Source organism: Tenrec ecaudatus, chromosome 9, assembly GCF_050624435.1.
Source record: "Tenrec ecaudatus isolate mTenEca1 chromosome 9, mTenEca1.hap1, whole genome shotgun sequence".
In the NCBI taxonomy this organism is placed as follows: domain Eukaryota; kingdom Metazoa; phylum Chordata; class Mammalia; order Afrosoricida; family Tenrecidae; genus Tenrec; species Tenrec ecaudatus.
In genome coordinates, this window is record NC_134538.1 from 71,209,334 (window position 1) to 71,226,925 (window position 17,592).

Here is a 17,592-nt window from a genome sequence, read left to right on the forward strand (position 1 = left end):
TGGGGGCTCATAAAGCTCTTGGCACCATCCATACATATCCATCTATTGTGTCAAGCACATGTGTATATGTGTTGCCATCATTTTCAAAACATTTTCTTTCTATTTGAGTCCTTGGTATCAGCTCATTTCCCCCCATCCTCCCTGCCTTATGAACCCTTGATAATTTGTAAATTATTGGGGAGGTTTTGTTCATGTCTTACACCAACCACTGTCTCCTTTCACCCACTTTTCTGTTGTTTGTCCCCCTGGGAGGGGGATGTATGTTGATCCTTGTGCTTGGTTCTCCCTTTCTCCCCCACCTGCCCCTTCCCCTCCTGGCATCGCTGCTCTCATTATTCGTCCTGATGGGTTTACCTGTCCTGCATTCCCCGTGGTGTGAGTCCCTCTGGTCTGTACCAGTGAACATGCTCTGGATTTATAAGGTAGAACTAGGGCCATGACAGTGGGGTGCGGGAGGGAGCATTAAAGAACTAGAGGAAAGTTGTATGTTTCATCGGTACTCTACTGCACCCTGACTGGCTTGTCTCTTCCTTGTGACCCTTCTGTGAAGGGATGTTCAATTGTCTATAGGTAGGCTTTGGGTCTCCTCTCTTGCCTCCCCCTCACTCACATTGAGATGATTGCTTGTTCATCACTCCCACCAGACTGGATTGCCACAATCTTCATCTTCTTGACAATCTCATGAGTGAAAAGTTTGCCGTTAAGATTTGGTTTCTAACGAATGTTACATTTCTCATATATTCATTGGTCATTTGTGCACTGGTAGAATTTAATGCTCAGAGCTATAGTCAGCTGATGTCAAGTTCTTGAGTTGATTCCAAATGATAGCAGCCCAGTAGGACAGAGCAGAATTGCCTCACAGAGTTTCCTAGGCTGTCATGTTTACAGGAGTCCTGGTAGCAAAGCAGGCTATGAGTTGGGCTGTTCTCTATCAGGTCAGCAGTTCCAAACCACCAGCCATCATCCCATGGTCAAACGATGAGACCTTCTACTCCCAGAAGCATTTACAGTCTCAAAAACCCACGGTGCCAGTTCTACCCTGTCCTAGAGAGTCACTATGAGCTGGCATTGACTTGATGGCATGATTAGGCTTAATCTTTCCAGGAGCCCTGGTGATATAATAGGTTACCAGGTGGGCTGTTAACCACAAGATCACCAGTTCAAAACCACCAGCAACTTTGTGGGAAAGAGAGAGAGGGGGGAGGCTTTCTATGCCTGTAAACAATTACAGTCTTGGAAATCCCCAAAGGCAGTTCTACTCCATCCTATAGGGTCACCATGAGTCAAAATTGACTCAATGGCAGTGAAGTTTTTTAGGTACTCTTTACAGGGAGAGGATGGGTGGGGTGCGGGGTGAGATGGGGTGGGATGGGGTGGAGGGTTTCTCCCAAGGAATTCCTGGTGACCTCTAACTGCTTACCTCTGGGCAAGCAGCTGAATGCTTAACCCTTGACCCACCAGGGATCCCTGATGAGGGCTTAGAGCGAGAACAGTGGGGTAGGGATGCTGAGGATGGGTGTCATTGTCTGCCTGAATTATCTCACTGACATCAAAGCCTGCCCTTCATGGAATCCTCTGTTTCCCTTGTCTCCAGAGAGCAGCACAACTCTCCAGCACACTGAAAAAGATCGCAAGCCTCGAGAAGTTTACAAACTTCAATCTCTTCTATATGGATTTCACCTTGCAAGAAAGTAAGTTGCTTGTTTTTAGGTAGTGACAGAGACCAATGTGGCAGCCATCTTTCCGCACAACACCTCTACAAACCAGCAGGCAATAGATGGGGCTGGGTCTTCCCTGCCAATACTGATGCACCACTAGCTCTGAAGATTGAAAGAAGGGTGGGAAAAGGGGTGAAATTGGAAGCTCTCTCTGGGCTTGTGGAGGCTCTGCTCCCTTGTGTCTTCTCTCATTGCGTCTGAATCCCCGAAGCAAGAGAGCCAGGAACCAGTTGGGCTGGGAACCAACAGGCGCGTGGAATCGCCTAAGCTGTGCTTGGCAATGTAGCAAATGCCCTCCTTCCCTCGTGGGCTCAAGGTGATGGTGGCAGGAAGGAAAGAGAAGGTATGGTACCTCGCAAAGTGGGCGTGGAAGGACCCAGAACACTCAGGAATGATGCAGACCCCAGAAAGATGAACCTATTTTAAAATCTCCAAGTGGAGAACTGAGAAGCTTTCTGCGGCAAAGTGGACAGCCTATGGGCAAGCTTTCTGGGAAGACTGTCGCTAAGTTTTCTTTCAAGCCTTCTGTTCAAAGGCCAAGGTCACTGGCACATGACTGCACAAAGCCAGCCTTCTTTCCTGGAGCTACCGATTCATCCTGTATTTCTTGACTCTTAAATAATGATTATTTATGGTCTTTAATCCTTCCAGACTCCTTTCCACCACTAAGCCCTTTTGATATCAGAGAAGAGCCCCCTGCTGACTGGCTGCCAGCAGAGAGGATGCTGATGAAAGCTTCCCTGCATATGCACTGGGATGGGAGGCCTCTTGTCCAGAGCGTCCCCTCCCCCACCCAAGCATCTGGGGTGCAGCAGATGGCTATCATGGATTATCAGATGTTACACAAGCCGACACGTTTCGCATCGCATACACTCGCACCTCAGTCCTGAACATCTTTCCAATGAGACTGATCACCCTTAACTCGGTTTCCTGTCTGGGTGATGCGCGTTTCTCTCATGGGGAGAGACATTTTGATAAATAACCTCTCATTAAAATGCAGAGTGAAAAACTCATTAATGAAGTCCTGGTGTAAACTAATGCACCACCAGGTGATCTTTGATCATTGTCAACCTTGAATATAGATAAAGGGATTAAAAATATAATAATGTCTCACATTCGCATGGGACTTGTTGTTGTTTTCCAAAGTGATCCCTAGCACTGTCACTTATTATCTTTGGGACTAGAGACAATTCCCTGAACGTATTTAAAGCCCCTTTGCAGACGCAGAAGGGGCTGTAGTATCTGCCTAACTAATCTTTGTAATAATCACATGAAGTAATGTGTAATCCTCATAAATATCATGCCTGGGACATAGCAGGTACCCAGGAAGGAGCACCTGCCCCTTTCCCCCTTACTACTCAGAGTAAGGTCTGGGACTAGCCGTGGCAGCATAACCAGGCAGCTAGTTACAAATGCAGCATCTCAGGTTTCCCTCTAGACCCACGTGAACAGAATCTGAATTTTAACTCAATCCCTAGTGAATCTACATGCACCAAAAACATGCCCCCAAACACCTCACTGTCATCAAATCGATTCTGACTCGTTGCGACCTTCTGTGGTGTAGGGAGTTACACATTGGCCCTGCTAGCCACAAGGACAGCAGTTTGGAGAGAAAGATGACACTTTCTATGCCTATGAAGATTTACAGTCCCAGAAACCCACAGGGACAGTTCTACTCTGTCCTGTAAGGTCACGATGATCCATGTATATTTTTTAAGTTTCATAAAAGGACTCTAATTGCTCTAAAACTGAGAGTTCAATCAGCCATCAGATTTTTGCTGAGTCCTTTCATGTGCCAGCGATTGCTTAGGTGCTGAGAACATAAACCCGTTGTCATCCAGTAGATTCCAACTCACGGCAAGGTCACGTGTCACATGGTAGATCTTCTCCATAGGATTTTTGTGGCTGTCACATTAACAGAAGCAGATGGTCAGACATTTCTTCTGGAGTGGGTTCAAATTACCAGCCTTCAGACTCTAGTCAAATGCAAACCTCTGTGCCATCCAGGGACCTGCTGAGCATGTAGCCATCAACAAAACAGGTACCTGGAGGACAGACAGAAGGGCATTGTCCTTCACTCAATAGTGGTCAGTTTAACCCTGCTGGCCTAACATGCTCAGACGCTGAAGTTCGGCCCTTTCCTGTCCTCACAACACTAGACCCTAAAAACCACCCAGCTGAACTAAGCACCTGACAGCGCCCGCTGCCAAGAAACTCCCAACTAGCCCTGCCTTGCAATTCCAACCAGCAGCTGAAGGAGTTTCCTGAGGTCTTATGATACCCTGTCATTGGTAAAATAAGTGTAAGACTCAACACTCTGGCAGGGCTTTTGTCATGTTTCCCATATGCAGTTGGTGGACACCCTATTAGGGAGGACACTCTAACATGGTCAGAGTGAAGGAGGGAGGCAGAAATCTGCCACTGTAAACTTCTGACCCAGCATCATCCTCTTCGAAAAGGCCTAGAACATTTATGTTCACCTAGACACTCTGTTAAGGTCTGCACTTACACCCACAGTTAGATCCCTGCAAAGATAATTTTTTAAAACTCAAAATTTTAGCTTTATAACAAGATTTCATCTCTCTGAATAGAAAGAGATTCACCCTCCTGGATATATGGTCTACTTCGCGGTGGGTACAATGTGCAGTTCTTGAAAGAGAGCAGAATTGACCATCAGAGCTGTGTTCCTTCCTGTGCCAGCTCAGACACAGACTAGCTAGGTGACCCAGAGAAAATGCCATAACCCCTCTGCCTTTGGTACCCTTTATGTAGGGTAGAAGTATCTACCCTAGGGATTATATAAGGATTAAGTGAGACAAGCCTATTACACACTCGAACTGTGTCCTGCACATCCTAAGGACTCATGAACTGTTAGCTGCATCTTTCCACCATCACCATTGTCAACATATGGGGAGCACCTATTGCCTCCTCCAAAGTCTATAATAAGTAGAGAATAAATGTTTTTCTCTTTTGATGCCCGGTGCCCCTCCTACCACAAATCATTCTTGTGCATCAGTTGGAGGTCCTTGAAGGAAGATATGGTACAAATGCACCTCGTCAGCTCAACTGTCTCCCATTATCAGAAATAAAACCCCTACAAAGTAACTTATTACATCCAATGTTTTCATTTTGGTCGGTTGCTGCCAAGCCAGCTCTGACTCATGGCAACGTTATATAGAACAGAACGAAACACTGTCCAGTTGCATGCCATCAGCAATATTAATCATCATGGGGAAAAACTCTCTCCTGACATTTCTATAGTTTATACGGTGATCTGTCATCACAAATAACCTCATATTTTGGTAATACTAAAATTTACCATTGTACATCCTATGACAGGGAAAACAACAAATTAATAGCCCTCTCCCTAGGAGGGAAGCCCTAAACCTCTGGGGTCCCCTCCAGCAACCTCAGTCCAACACTGGCCCGTGATTGCTCATCTCCGAAGGCTCTTCCTGTTTCTTGCTGAGTCATCTTCCAACTGGTTATGAATGAAAGAGGGGTAGCAACTTTGCCTCCCTCAGGAAATGCCAACTTGAGCAGGTGATGTCTTTTCTTCGCCAGCATCATATCTCCCAGACAGAGGGCAGGAAGCAGGGCCGCTTTTATACTGACAGCTTAAATAAGCCACCTCCTGCCCCCAGTTTCCAAGGCAACTCAACTGGAGTAAATCTGTTTGTAAAGATAGCCAATGACTTCACGGGGCTGCCCAAAGAGCAGATTTTTTTTAAGTATCTATTACTGTTGCTGTTCCTCGAAGGACTACCAAATATTTTATTAGTCATCTTCTATGACTCCTGACCCATCTCTGAGAAGCTAGCCGTGGTTAAGTTTTGCTGACGGTAGATAAAGAGAATGAGTCTCATACCAAAATCCCAAGAGATTGCTCATGACAATTCAAGAACTCGAGAAGGGTGGTTTGGGTCTTCTGAAGAACAAACAGATTTTCATTGCCTATTTTGAACTATGATGATGAGTGGGAAAGAAACTATCTTACCATCTTACCCTTATTGGGACATCCCACTCGAAAATCCATCAGGGGAGAAATAGATGTCACTGTCTGGTATTGCATTTATCCTGAGAAAACAAAATTTGTCCCCGAGATAAATGAAACAGACACAGTACAGATAACACTTGGGCTCTCGCCTGTCTGTAGGTTTCATGGCTAAGCAACGACCCTTGTACACACAACTATCATATAAGAAACAATGTCTCCCACCATAATTAGATTAATGATAGCCTTGATAAGCTTGAAGCTGTTTCCTTGAAACCCCATTCTATGATTTGATGTGGCAAGGCCATTCTTCCCAACAATAAACTTCCTTGTAGTAGCTGACCAACGTGGGGGATAGGGAAGGAGCGGTTCACCCTGACAAGAAAGGATATGTTATTTTTCCCATTGTTTTGAATTGCTGGAGTGCAGTGACAATACAAACTGGGCCTCTTCCACTGTCCCCCAGCCCAGGATACATCCTCCACTCCTTTACAAAGCATGGCAACACTTTGAGTCTCCCTGATAATCCTCACAATCCTGGGATTGTCCTGGCTCTCAGGAGGAGTTAGCAGAGAATGGCCATCATGCATGGTTAGTCGCTGATTTTGATGACTAAATTCTGTGTTTATTTCATGTGATACAATGTCTATTACCACTTTCCCCCTTAATTATGGGCCATGATTTTAGCCTATAGGCAGTAATCAGCATGAAATCCAAATCTAAAGGGCAATAGCCTACGATAACTTTAAGCCCAGATGCTGAAATGGAATCTCACTAAAGAAAACTTATCTGAGCCAACTCCCACTCCCCCAGTTAATGCTACGCAAAAATTGGCACCATGCAAAGACGGAGGATGGCCACATCAGATCACAAAATGGCTACATCATTTCATCATTTCATAACTGCCAAACCACTGAGAATCATGGATCAGCCAATTTGACCTACAACCTTAAGCTTCATACCCATCACTACTCTTGCTTCACACCTGTGACCATTATTGTCAGAAATGTGCCATTCATGGGCAAAAGAGTCAGACGGTATATATTTTTACTCTCACCATCAATGCAGACTGTCGGCTAATGATAGTGTCAGCAAAGTAGGCATATAAGCAAATCTGAGTATGACCTTAAACTTTATATATATATTATATATATAATTGGCTCAAATTTACTTTCCATTCTAGATTTTCCAAATATTCGGATCATGGTCATTCTTTCAGGATTCTTCTCTTGGCCATGAGAAGCATGAAAGCATGTATTCTGATTCAGCTTAACAGTCAATATTTTCAAAGCCTGGAAAACGGCTTCCTACTCACATTGGATCAGAGATGTCTGGGAAGTCCGGGCCAGGTCCGGGGCTTGGTGGATGGGTATCTGCTGCTGCCTCCTTCTTACTCATCTGGCTCCTGTCAACTGGTCAGCAGCTTGGAACTTGCTGTTAGATCAATTGCAATTAGGCCGATCTCCTGGTCACTGCCTGGCCGTTCCTTAGCTTCCTTTTGGACTTTTCTTTCAGAATTTCTTCCCTTTGTTTTTCTTTTCTTTAACATCTTATGGCATCATATCAAATGAGAAGAAAACACACACACACAAAATTAAAGAAATAATTAAGAGAACACGCATGCGGAACTTTTGAGAAGTCAAAGAGCACGGCAGGGAAGCGAAGTCGCTTAAGAAGTGAAGGAAGCCACATCTCCCCTGGGCTGGGCCTCTCCCGGCATTGGTTGTTGTGGCACGCGGCACTCGAGACCCCTGTGCAATGACTGTGAGATCGGAGAGAGACTTCCAATAACTAACGACAAACAGCGTTGAGGGAACTTGTTGGACTAGCTAGCTAGCAAATGCAGAAACTCTGCCAAGTGACGTTGTTTGAAATTTAGACTGGAGACAGCTCAATTAGAGAATCATCATAAAGCTGGAAGGTAGGAAAGTAACAGAACCCTCACCCACCACCACCACCGCACCCACCACCGCCACCGCACCCACCACCGCCACCGCACCCACCACCGCCACCGCACCCACCCACCACCACCGCACCCACCACCGCCACCGCACCCACCACCGCCACCGCACCCACCACCGCCACCGCACCCACCACCGCCACCGCACCCACCCACCACCACCGCACCCACCACCGCCACCGCACCCACCACCGCCACCGCACCCACCACCGCCACCGCACCCACCACCGCCACCGCACCCACCACCGCCACCGCACCCACCACCGCCACCGCACCCACCACCGCCACCGCACCCACCACCACCACCACCGCACCCACCACCCCCACCACCGCACCCACCACCACCACCGCATCCACCACCCACCCAATACACAAAGGGAGAGACTGGTGATCATCTCCCAGTCAACGAGGAAAGGAAAGACTGAAGGAGCGTGAGGGACAGGTGAGTGAGAATCCAGCTCCTAGCCAGCAGCGGCAGCAGAGTGGCCAGCAGGACCCAAGGCCTGGGCTGGGCCAAGAGCAGCTGTCTCCAACTGGTTTTCTCTCTCTGGCGGCTCTCTGGGGGTTTGAGATGTGCTTGGGAGTCCATGGGGATCACACGACGTCACAATGTGATGGTTAATTGTGCTGTGCCCCTGGAGCGAGTGACGCCCTTGGTCTCTTACCCCCTTTGAAGGATGGTTTTATTGCTTTGCATCACTTTGGGGCTCATCATAGTTCATGTAGCCACACTCCCTCCATGTGTGATGCTGAGATAAGATTAGGTAGTTATGTCATATTTCTGCGGTCCAGTGTGATGTTTAAAGGTGGTCACTTGACACATGCTGGCAGTGTCTGAACATGGCAGCCATGAGAGGAGACGTGAACAAAACGTTTAGTTAGCCCCACCTGCTCCTTGTCAGGCCAGCCTACGAAGCCACTGAAAAATGAGATGGCGTTAGATTGGTGTTTAGAGTTCATCTCTCTCCCTACCACGCTCCCCACAACACACATGACTGCCACCGAGCACGCTCAGACACTGGCTCGCTGCTGGGAAAGACATGGAGAGATCTGCTCAGAAAGCCCCGGCCCAAACTAGCCACTCCGGGACAGTAATGCTTAGCTAAGGGATGGACCAGAGGGCAGGTGCGGGGGTGGAACAGAGCTCAGCGTTGACGACATTTCTCAGGGTCCTTGTTCGCAGACATTGATTGATAGTCCTTGGCAAAGGCACGTCTCTAACCAGCTGGTTGTGCCCTGCAGTTGTGGAGGAGTGGCAGAGGAGAGGTGGACAGCCCTGGGAGCTCATTGAACCTGTCGATGGATTCCACCCCAGTGAGGTAAGCACAAGCACAGCGTGCTTTCTGGACGCTGTACCTGTCTCGTTTTCATATCTTGATACATTTTTAGGAGCCCTTGGGAGGTACAAATGGTTAACGTGCTGGACCATTGGCCAAGACAGGTTGGCAGTTCAGGGACGCACAGAGCACCTTGAGAAAAGGCCTGGTGACCAACTTCCCAAACTCAGTCCTTGAGAACCAATCCTGCAAAGCACCGTTCCACTCTGACACATGCGGGGTCACCCAGGGTGGACGCGGATTCTTCAGCAACTGCTGTGCAGCTGCTATTTTCAGACATCCATGTATTAATTTTTATCTGTTTATTTCCAGAACAAATGTTTTTTAACTTGTTTTGTTACAATAACTTACAGAAAGGTATAAGATAGAAGGTGAAGTAAACATCGAGTGGAAATCAGTAGGAAGTAATACAGGCAAACATTGGAGGTGATGTGAGCTTGGTTCCAGACCATTGAAATGAAGCGAATACTCCAGTAAAGAGAGTCACATAGGTTTTTGAGTTTCCTAACACACATATAAATTATGTTTACACTATACAAGGAGCCCTGATGGCATAGTGGTTATGCTTTGACCTACTAACTGCAGAGTCAGCAGTTCAAAACCACCAGCTACTCCAAGGGAGAAAGGTGAGGTTTTAGGGAAAGCAAACATAACAAGGGTTTGTGGGAGGGGAGATAGAGAAGTAGGGGAGGTAAGAAGGAAATGATATCAACAAGCCCAGGAAGGAAAAGTATGTCTAGAGACTGATTATGGAAGCAATTGTACAATTATATTTGATATTTTGAACTATATAATGATATGGCATATGTATGAATTCCCAATTTACAGCAAATTTTATTTAAAAATTTTAAAAACATAGATTCAGGAATGAGCTCTTGGCTTGTACCAAATCCTAGCTCCAACTTAAAAACAATTAGTTCTTACATCATGGCGCTGCTCGATACTCACCTTCATGAAACGATCATGGAGATAAGGGGGCTGCAGCAAAGGGTGGCAAAGAAAGCAGATGGTGCCCGGCTATGACTAGAAATAGTGCCTGGGGTCTTAAAGGTTTGCATTCAAGCAGCCATCTAAGCAAGGAGTCAACAAAGTCCCCACAGAAGGGGCACACCAACTTCTGAAATCCAAAGATGACAATTATAAAATTCAAATATGGTGAAGTGAAACGTATCAAACCTAAAATTATGAGCACCCAATTTGGAGAAGGCAATGGAGAAAAATGGGAGTCCAAACCCATCTACAGAGTATCTAGTCTGACCGGGCAGCTGGCAGATCCAGTCTAGCCACAGGCAAGAGTCAAGAACAGCAGAGCCCGTTGTAATCTTGACTATACTGGATCAAACTCGGAACCAGGCCATTTGTCCTCCCTTATAGCCATGACCTGAATTGGTACTAGGTGCAACCATCTCTTAGCTGTCCCATGACAAAAATTCCTTCCCTGGCTTTTTGAATGTTGATGGGTGGGAGTCTTCTCCGTCTTAAGCATTATTTGTATGTTTGCCTTTCTGCTAATATGATCTGATCCTTACCACCTTATTGTGATTTCCTCTCATTGGTGTCTATTGGGTTTCCCGGCTGTGAAGCACGGGGCAATCCGCATCCAAAAAATTAGGTCACAGGAAAATTGAGGTGAGACTCTTGAACACATACACTCAAAAATGCAGGTTCCTGAGACCGGAGGGGAGTAGAAAGCCTCATCTTTTCCCCCAGAGTAGCTGGTGGCTTGGGTTAGCAGCTCCCCTCATCAGCCACTGTGCCACCGTGCTGTCGAGGCAGAACACCGCCAAGCCATCCTCCTCGTAGTAGTCAGGTCTTCATCCGAGTAACTGATAGATTAGACTGCATTATGAAAAGCCATCTCGGCTTTGCTAAAGGCCAACTTATTTCATCACAGGGGTCCTATGGTGTCGTGGGTTACATGTTGGGCTGCTAACCCAGGAGTCAGCAGTTTGAAACCTCCAACTACCCTGAGGGAACCAGATGAGGCTGTGCACTCCTGTGAAGACTTACAGTCTCCCACACCCACAGGGGCACTTCTACTCTGTCCTATGAGGTTGCTGTGCATTTGAAGTGACTCAATGGCAGTGAGTTTGCTTTGGGATTTATTCACATATGACTCTTTCATATAAGAAGCCCTGATGAGCCAGAGGTTAAGTACTGAATGTTCAGCAGTTCAAACCCACTAGCTGGGCCTTAGGGGAAAGATGTGACAGTCTGCCTCCATAAAAAAGCATCGCCGTAGGAACTCCATGAGGCCTTATAGGATTGCTGTGATTTGGAATTGAAGCTAGTGCTTTCCCCAGAAAGGGGAAGCCGTCGTCTTGCCAAGCTGACATAGAAAATACACCACGCTCCTCTGTGGGTTTGTTTTTAAACAGTTAATTGGTCTCAAAATTTTATTCGACTCAATTTGTAAACTTCAGGGGACCAAAGGTCCAGAGGAAAGTGGAGTTATCAAGAAGGGAAACTCTGCTGGAGATGGGGTGTAGGGAGAGGGAGGCTAACAGAGACCTGGACATTCTCAAATAACTGCACAAGCCCCCCTTTCCAAACACTCAGGGACCATTTCGACTATCTTTTCTTTCCATATCACCTAGCAATAGCAGTCAAGTGATGACCACAAGGAGTCAGTACTGAGAAGTTTAAAAACAAAGACAAAACAAGCCCACTGCCATCGAGTCTGTGACTAAATCTTTAAGGCAGCAGGCAGCCTCCTCTTTCTCCCTCAGAGCGGCTGCTGGGTTGAACTACTGTCCCAGCACCACTGGGACTCCCACAGTGGGGTTAGAATCAGCAATGTACACTGTCCCTTAATCCTAATGTGGGTAAATATATCTTCCATCATTACTATATTTTCAATGTGCAGATTTAAAATTCATCGCAAAAAAATTAACCAGTTCCAATAGACTGTATTTCTGAGCCGATTAAGAGACTGAAAAAACAAAGCCAGGCATGCCTGTGGTAAAGACTTCGGGAAAAAATTTTAAAGCCACCTTAACCGGATTGCTTGGTAGCCTTTAGACTGCTGGAAAGAAAAGATGGGGGCGAGGCAGGGACTTAATTATGCTTGTAACCTTGGTCTAGAAGATCCCCAGAGTTAAATTTAGTGAGAGGGCAACTTTAAAGGAACCAAGCCATTATAACTCCCTAGTCTTGCTCCGCCTTGCCATTATGTTTTTTAAAATATTACAGAAAGGTCAGTCACTGTGTAGGATTTGTGCTAAGGTAGTTTTACTTGAGTGCTATTTTTATAGCAATGGAAATGGCATCATCAGTTTGTGAAGTGTGTGTGCAGAGGAATCCCGATTTGACTCCCACCAAGTGCACCTAGGATTCTGTCACATCTGAGTGTGTCTCCCCGATGCGAGGAGCAGACCTTCCAATGTATATTTGCTTGGGGGACTGGGACCTGACTGGGAAGAACTCACCATAAATTTAAAATATAATGTGTTAGTCTGGGTTGACTAGAGAAATAAATTCCTAGACACTCATATGTGTACAAGAAAGAGCTTTATATCAAAGAATAATTGCATATTAAGAAAACATCCCAGCCCAGTCCAGTTCAGGTCTATAGGTCTAATATTAGCCCATCTGTCTGATACACATCTACAAATTCCTCCTCAGACTCACGGAAACACATGGATTCATGCCAAATGCAGGAAGATCACAGGCCAGTGGGTGGAAAGTCTTGTGGATCCAGTGGTGACGGAAGCTTCTTTAGGGCTGGTATGGGTCTCCACATGGCTCCTCCAGCTCCAGGGCTCTGGTTGGATCAGGGGTAACCATGTGGCTTGTCAGCAGGAAGACAAGCAGAGAAAGGAGTGTGTATCTAGTCTCCAGTGAGCTGTTTATCTCCACAGAGCCTCCAAATGAGGTCATCAGGCTACGACCTGATTGACAGGCTAGACTCCACCCCTTCTTAAATTAGCAGGATATTATGTAACTGCCACAACAGTTAAGCCAGGGAGCTTGGTGGCTCCCGTTTTAAAAGTGTCAGAAGAGGTAGAAGAGAGGATGAATTCTGAAAGCAGGGAGCTGCCATCAGGGCCCCAATCACAAGGCCTCAGCCATCCGAGCCCCCTCCCCTCCCCATAGACACAAGCCTGAATCCTGGAGAGAAGGGGCCTCAGTGAAAACAGAAAGACACTCCAAGACCATAGACTATATGATCTCCTGCTTTGTCGGACCGTCTATGAGAATTTAACGAGGCCAAGGCCCGCCCTGTGGTTTGGGCACCTGGATAGCTCCCAGCAGCAGCCTAACCATTGAACGCACAATGCTAACTTGATCTCGGAGCCCCTGCCTTACTGAGCTACAGGCAGTGCAAACAATGATCGCGCTCCTCTGCTACCACAAGGTGGGCAACTCTAGCCTACCCAGAGAAGCCGCTGTAGAAAAAACCTATTCTGGAGAATCGGCTATTGAAATCTCCATGGAGCACCATTCAACACAGACGCACATGAGGGACCTAAGTTGGAGTCAACTTGACGGCAGTGATATAGATATGTTTATATAGAGATGTGTGTGTGTGTGTGTGTGTGTGTGTGTGTGTGTGCAGCGCAGTAAGAACGTGAGCATTCCGAAAGACTTTCAACAGGGAACTCTACTAACCAGAAAACCCCGGCTTAACCAGAATGGTGCATTCCCAGCACTCCTCTGGACCAGAGTCCAGGCCCTGTTTGTATTTCGTGGTGACAGTAAGCAAGACAGCACGCAAACCCTCCTCCTGCTGCTAGCATCGGACACAGTGCAGCGAGAGGGGCTCCCTTCGGCGGTCCTGAAGTCCCCAGTGGTTACATAATAACTGTGCACCCGTGGATGGAAGAACTGCGGCAAATTAATGCACAGATCCGGGCCTGCTTTCGGTGACAACAATATGTTTGCACTATACTAAGTAGATGAAAGCATTTCCAGTGGTGGCAGAGATTACACAAATGTATGTATGTACTTGTCAAGGTTTGTGAAATGGTTTGCCAAAGGGAGGGAGTTTGACGGCGAGTAACGTGTCGCTATGCTGCGATTGAGTGGGTCCCGACTCATGTACTAGAGCAGCACGGCCCCTGAGTGTTCTGGCTGTCATCTTCAAGGAAGCCGATTGCCAGGTCCTTTCCTCTGCTGCACCACCACCTGCCTTCAGCCCTTCAGTTACCAGCCAAGCGCAATGGGTGCTCCCCAGGAACCTGTATACATTATGTATTTATAAAATTGGTTACCAAATGATATTTATAGAAGGGTCCTGTTTTTATATGGGTAGAGAAGTGGGTGGATGGATGTATAGAATAGACAGACAGACAGATAGGCAGTTACATAATCTGTCAACTTGTGAAAGGATGGAGTCTAGCCTGTCAATCAGGTCATAGTCAATGAGGCTTCTGTGTGGCCATGGCTTTCTTAGGAGGATTCTGGGAACTTCTGTCTTCCTGCCTGGAGGTGGGACACACTCTCTCTCTCTGATTCATCTCCCTGCGAGACATTCCTGTTGACAAGCCATGTGGAGCTATGCTGATGGCAGCCAGAGCCTTGGAGCTGGAGGAGCCACGTGGAGACCCACACCAGCACTGAGATGTTTCCACCAACACTGGATCCATAAGATTTCCACCCACTGGCCTATGATCTTCCTGTACTCGGTATTATTACATGTGTTGCATGAGTCTAAAGAGGAATTTACAGACTGGTATCAGACATATGGGCTGATATCGGGGTTATGGACATGATCTAGACTGGGCCTGGGTGGTTTCTGAATATACAATTACTCTTTGATATAAAACACTTGCTTAAACACATATTAGTCTCCCTGGTTTGCTTCTCTAGTCTACCCAGACAAACACAGATAGATGGGTGGCAGATCGATAGCTACAGAGGGAGAGAGACAGACAGATGGAAAATGAGGAAGCCCCTGCCTGCAGTATTAGGAGTGGCTGCCTCTGTAGGAATTGCTCATGATGTTTCTCTCTTTTTATTTTACTAACTTCTAAAATGTCTCTACGATGAATAGATGCTGCTTAAATACTTGTGTTCAAGAGTGAGAACGCGTCTGGAGGGTAAAGGGTCCCTGTGCGTTGCCCTGTGCAGTGCGTCATGGGCTGGACCACGGGAGACTGGCTATAAGAGAAGCCCCCAAGGCTCGGTAAAGGTTGCTCAAATAAATGAACGGAGCGGGTCATTTAATCCCATCTCTCTGTTAGCAAAACACGGACACTCTCATTTTACACCCAATCTGTGGAGAACGCACATTCCAACATCTTAATCTCCATTGCAAGGACTGATTGCTTTCGACCCCAACAGTTACCATTTAACTTTCACTTCCCACTCCTGACCCTCACCTGGAGGGAGCTCCTCCTCCCGGTCCACCTAGAGAGGGAAATCAATGGCCACAGATGCATACTTGGTGGGAAGACAGTTCAGGTACATAAAGAAAAAGGAAAGAAAAAGAAGCAGTGGTTTCCCACAGCCCCGGCAACAGCCACTTTGTTGAGAACTGGCAGGAAAAGCAGCCACAAGACCAGCCTTCTGTCTTCATTGACATTGATTGCTTTGTGTATGTGAGTTCAACAGGCCCTTCCCCCAGTGCCTGCAGCTGGAGGGCTAGCCTCTGACTTTGCCTGCTTGCAAGATGCAAACAGTTTGTGTGTGTGTGTGTGTGTGTGTGTGTGTGTGTGTGTGTGTGTGTGTGTGTTAGACACCACACAGGTATGATCAAGACCATGTGGTTAGATGAATGGAATTCGAGATCCAGTTCAAAAGAATTGGGAATGAATTAAAATGCTGGAGATCCTTACTGCAGTGATTCCATCCAATTTGAAGTTTGCTTTAAATCTTATACCTACTTCAGACCCAGAAGGGACTTTGGGGTCATGTTCTTCATCCATTTGCTTTACAACAGAGAGACCCAGGGCCCAGAGAGGAGAGGGCTACTGGTTGCCACATACACAGGGAGCTTCCGGGACTGCCTGTTGGAAAGGTACTTGCGCCCCCTTGGGCACAATGATCATGTACTTTCCCATGGATTCCTTAGCATCCTCCCTAAACCATGTGATGCCTGTAGCAGACCCTCAGCAGTCATGTTCCCGCATGACTCCACATGGAAACCACTGTTGGGATGTCGCCGTCCAGGTTCTGAAGGCCTGGCCACGCCCCATTTAACAATTGAGAGCCTGAGCGGCAGAGGAAGAGAGTCCTCAGTGAAGACATGCTTTAAGGAGAAGCTGGAAGGTTAGACAGCCGAGGAAGAATCCTGCTAGCAGCAGGAATCAAGCAAATCCTGGGGTGCGACCCAGAACCAGAGCTGGACATAGGAGAGGAAAGCCAGAGAAAAGGCTTCTTTCTGTGCATGAAGCACATGCCACCTCCCTCTGTGCTCCAGCCAGACTCTCCACCCTCCCAGCTGCCTTTCCTGTCCTGGCCCCACGAGGTGACCCGGCTCCCGGACTCCTGCAGTTCCCACCCAGGCCGTCCTCTCCCACACTGCTTTGTCTGCCCACTAGCCTATCTGCCCCAGAAATAAGGTAGTAAACCTTGATGGTGGATTCCTGACCTTTTCCTAACCTCACAATTGCTCCTGGCTGTGTCTCTCTGGCAGGTGACTTTGCTGCTACTTGCAGATCAGTTCTGGAAGAAGATGCAGCACCAGTGGCCTGAGGTCCTGGGAAAGGAGAATCCCTTCAACCTCCAGATTGAACAAGTGTTTGGAGACCAAGGAGGACACTGAATCTCCCAGAACACCCTTGGGAGCCCAGGGAAGCAGCCACGTGGTAAACTGATCAACTCATTCAACAAATTATTCTGGGGAAGGTTCTCCATAATACTCGCACTGTCTTTGCCAAGTGCTTTATTCTCTAAGAGCATATCTGAAAGACAGTGTGAGTCAGTGCACTGCTGTTTCCAAATTCCCCATCAACTGCCCCTCCAACAACCTTTACTAAAGTATGTTGGGTGGCATTGCAAGTAAGGACCTGGCTATGGCCTGTAATAGCTAATTCTTCTAAAAGAGACTTCTGGGTAAAACATGTTTAACAGTTCCCCCAGAGTTTCAGTCTGCTGGGGAACTGTGGTCCTCCTGCTGTTGTTATCTTCTGGAAGATGGCCCAGCCAGGGAAGCCTCTCCTCGCACGGGCTTTCACAAGTAGGTACAGCCCGAGTTTTGTGAATCATGTTTTAAAAAAGAATACCAAAAAAAACCGTACAAACTTGAACATTTGTCTAAAATGAGGACAGAAATCACAACAAGTAAAAATGTTAAAGTTGATGAAATTCACAAACTGACCCTTTTTCTTTGACTGCATTATCCGATTGCTTGTTCTCATAACAATGGCTTTGTTATATTCTTCATAGAAAAATAAAATTGGTTGCTCATTATGAATAGTTTTAAAGTATTTCTCTCAGCTTCACAAAACATTGTGAGTAAAATCATTTACTTTTGTAAGATTGATGTCAAATGGGAAGACTTGCAGTACACTTCCTCTCTGAGATGCCCATCCCTGGCGAGACTGCCTGGTAAGAAGCAGCAAAACTTGAATGAAAGCCCCGTGAACCTGGAAGTCAGGTTCATAGCTGTATCCATAGCTCCTTCAACAATTCCTAGCC

General features: G+C 46.9%; 1 protein-coding gene across 1 annotated transcript in view; it reads left to right on the plus strand.

Annotated features, from left to right (window-relative positions):
- Positions 1–17,290, plus strand: part of AOAH (acyloxyacyl hydrolase) — a 248,111-nt gene extending 230,821 nt beyond the window's left edge. Inside the window, exons 19-21 of the mRNA XM_075557546.1 lie at positions 1,595–1,691; positions 8,915–8,991; positions 16,589–17,290. Of these exons, the coding sequence (XP_075413661.1) occupies positions 1,595–1,691; positions 8,915–8,991; positions 16,589–16,717 (303 nt within the window). The 3' untranslated portion in view covers positions 16,718–17,290. The remainder of the gene's footprint in view (positions 1–1,594; positions 1,692–8,914; positions 8,992–16,588) is intronic.
- Positions 17,291–17,592: the final 302 nt, after the last annotated feature.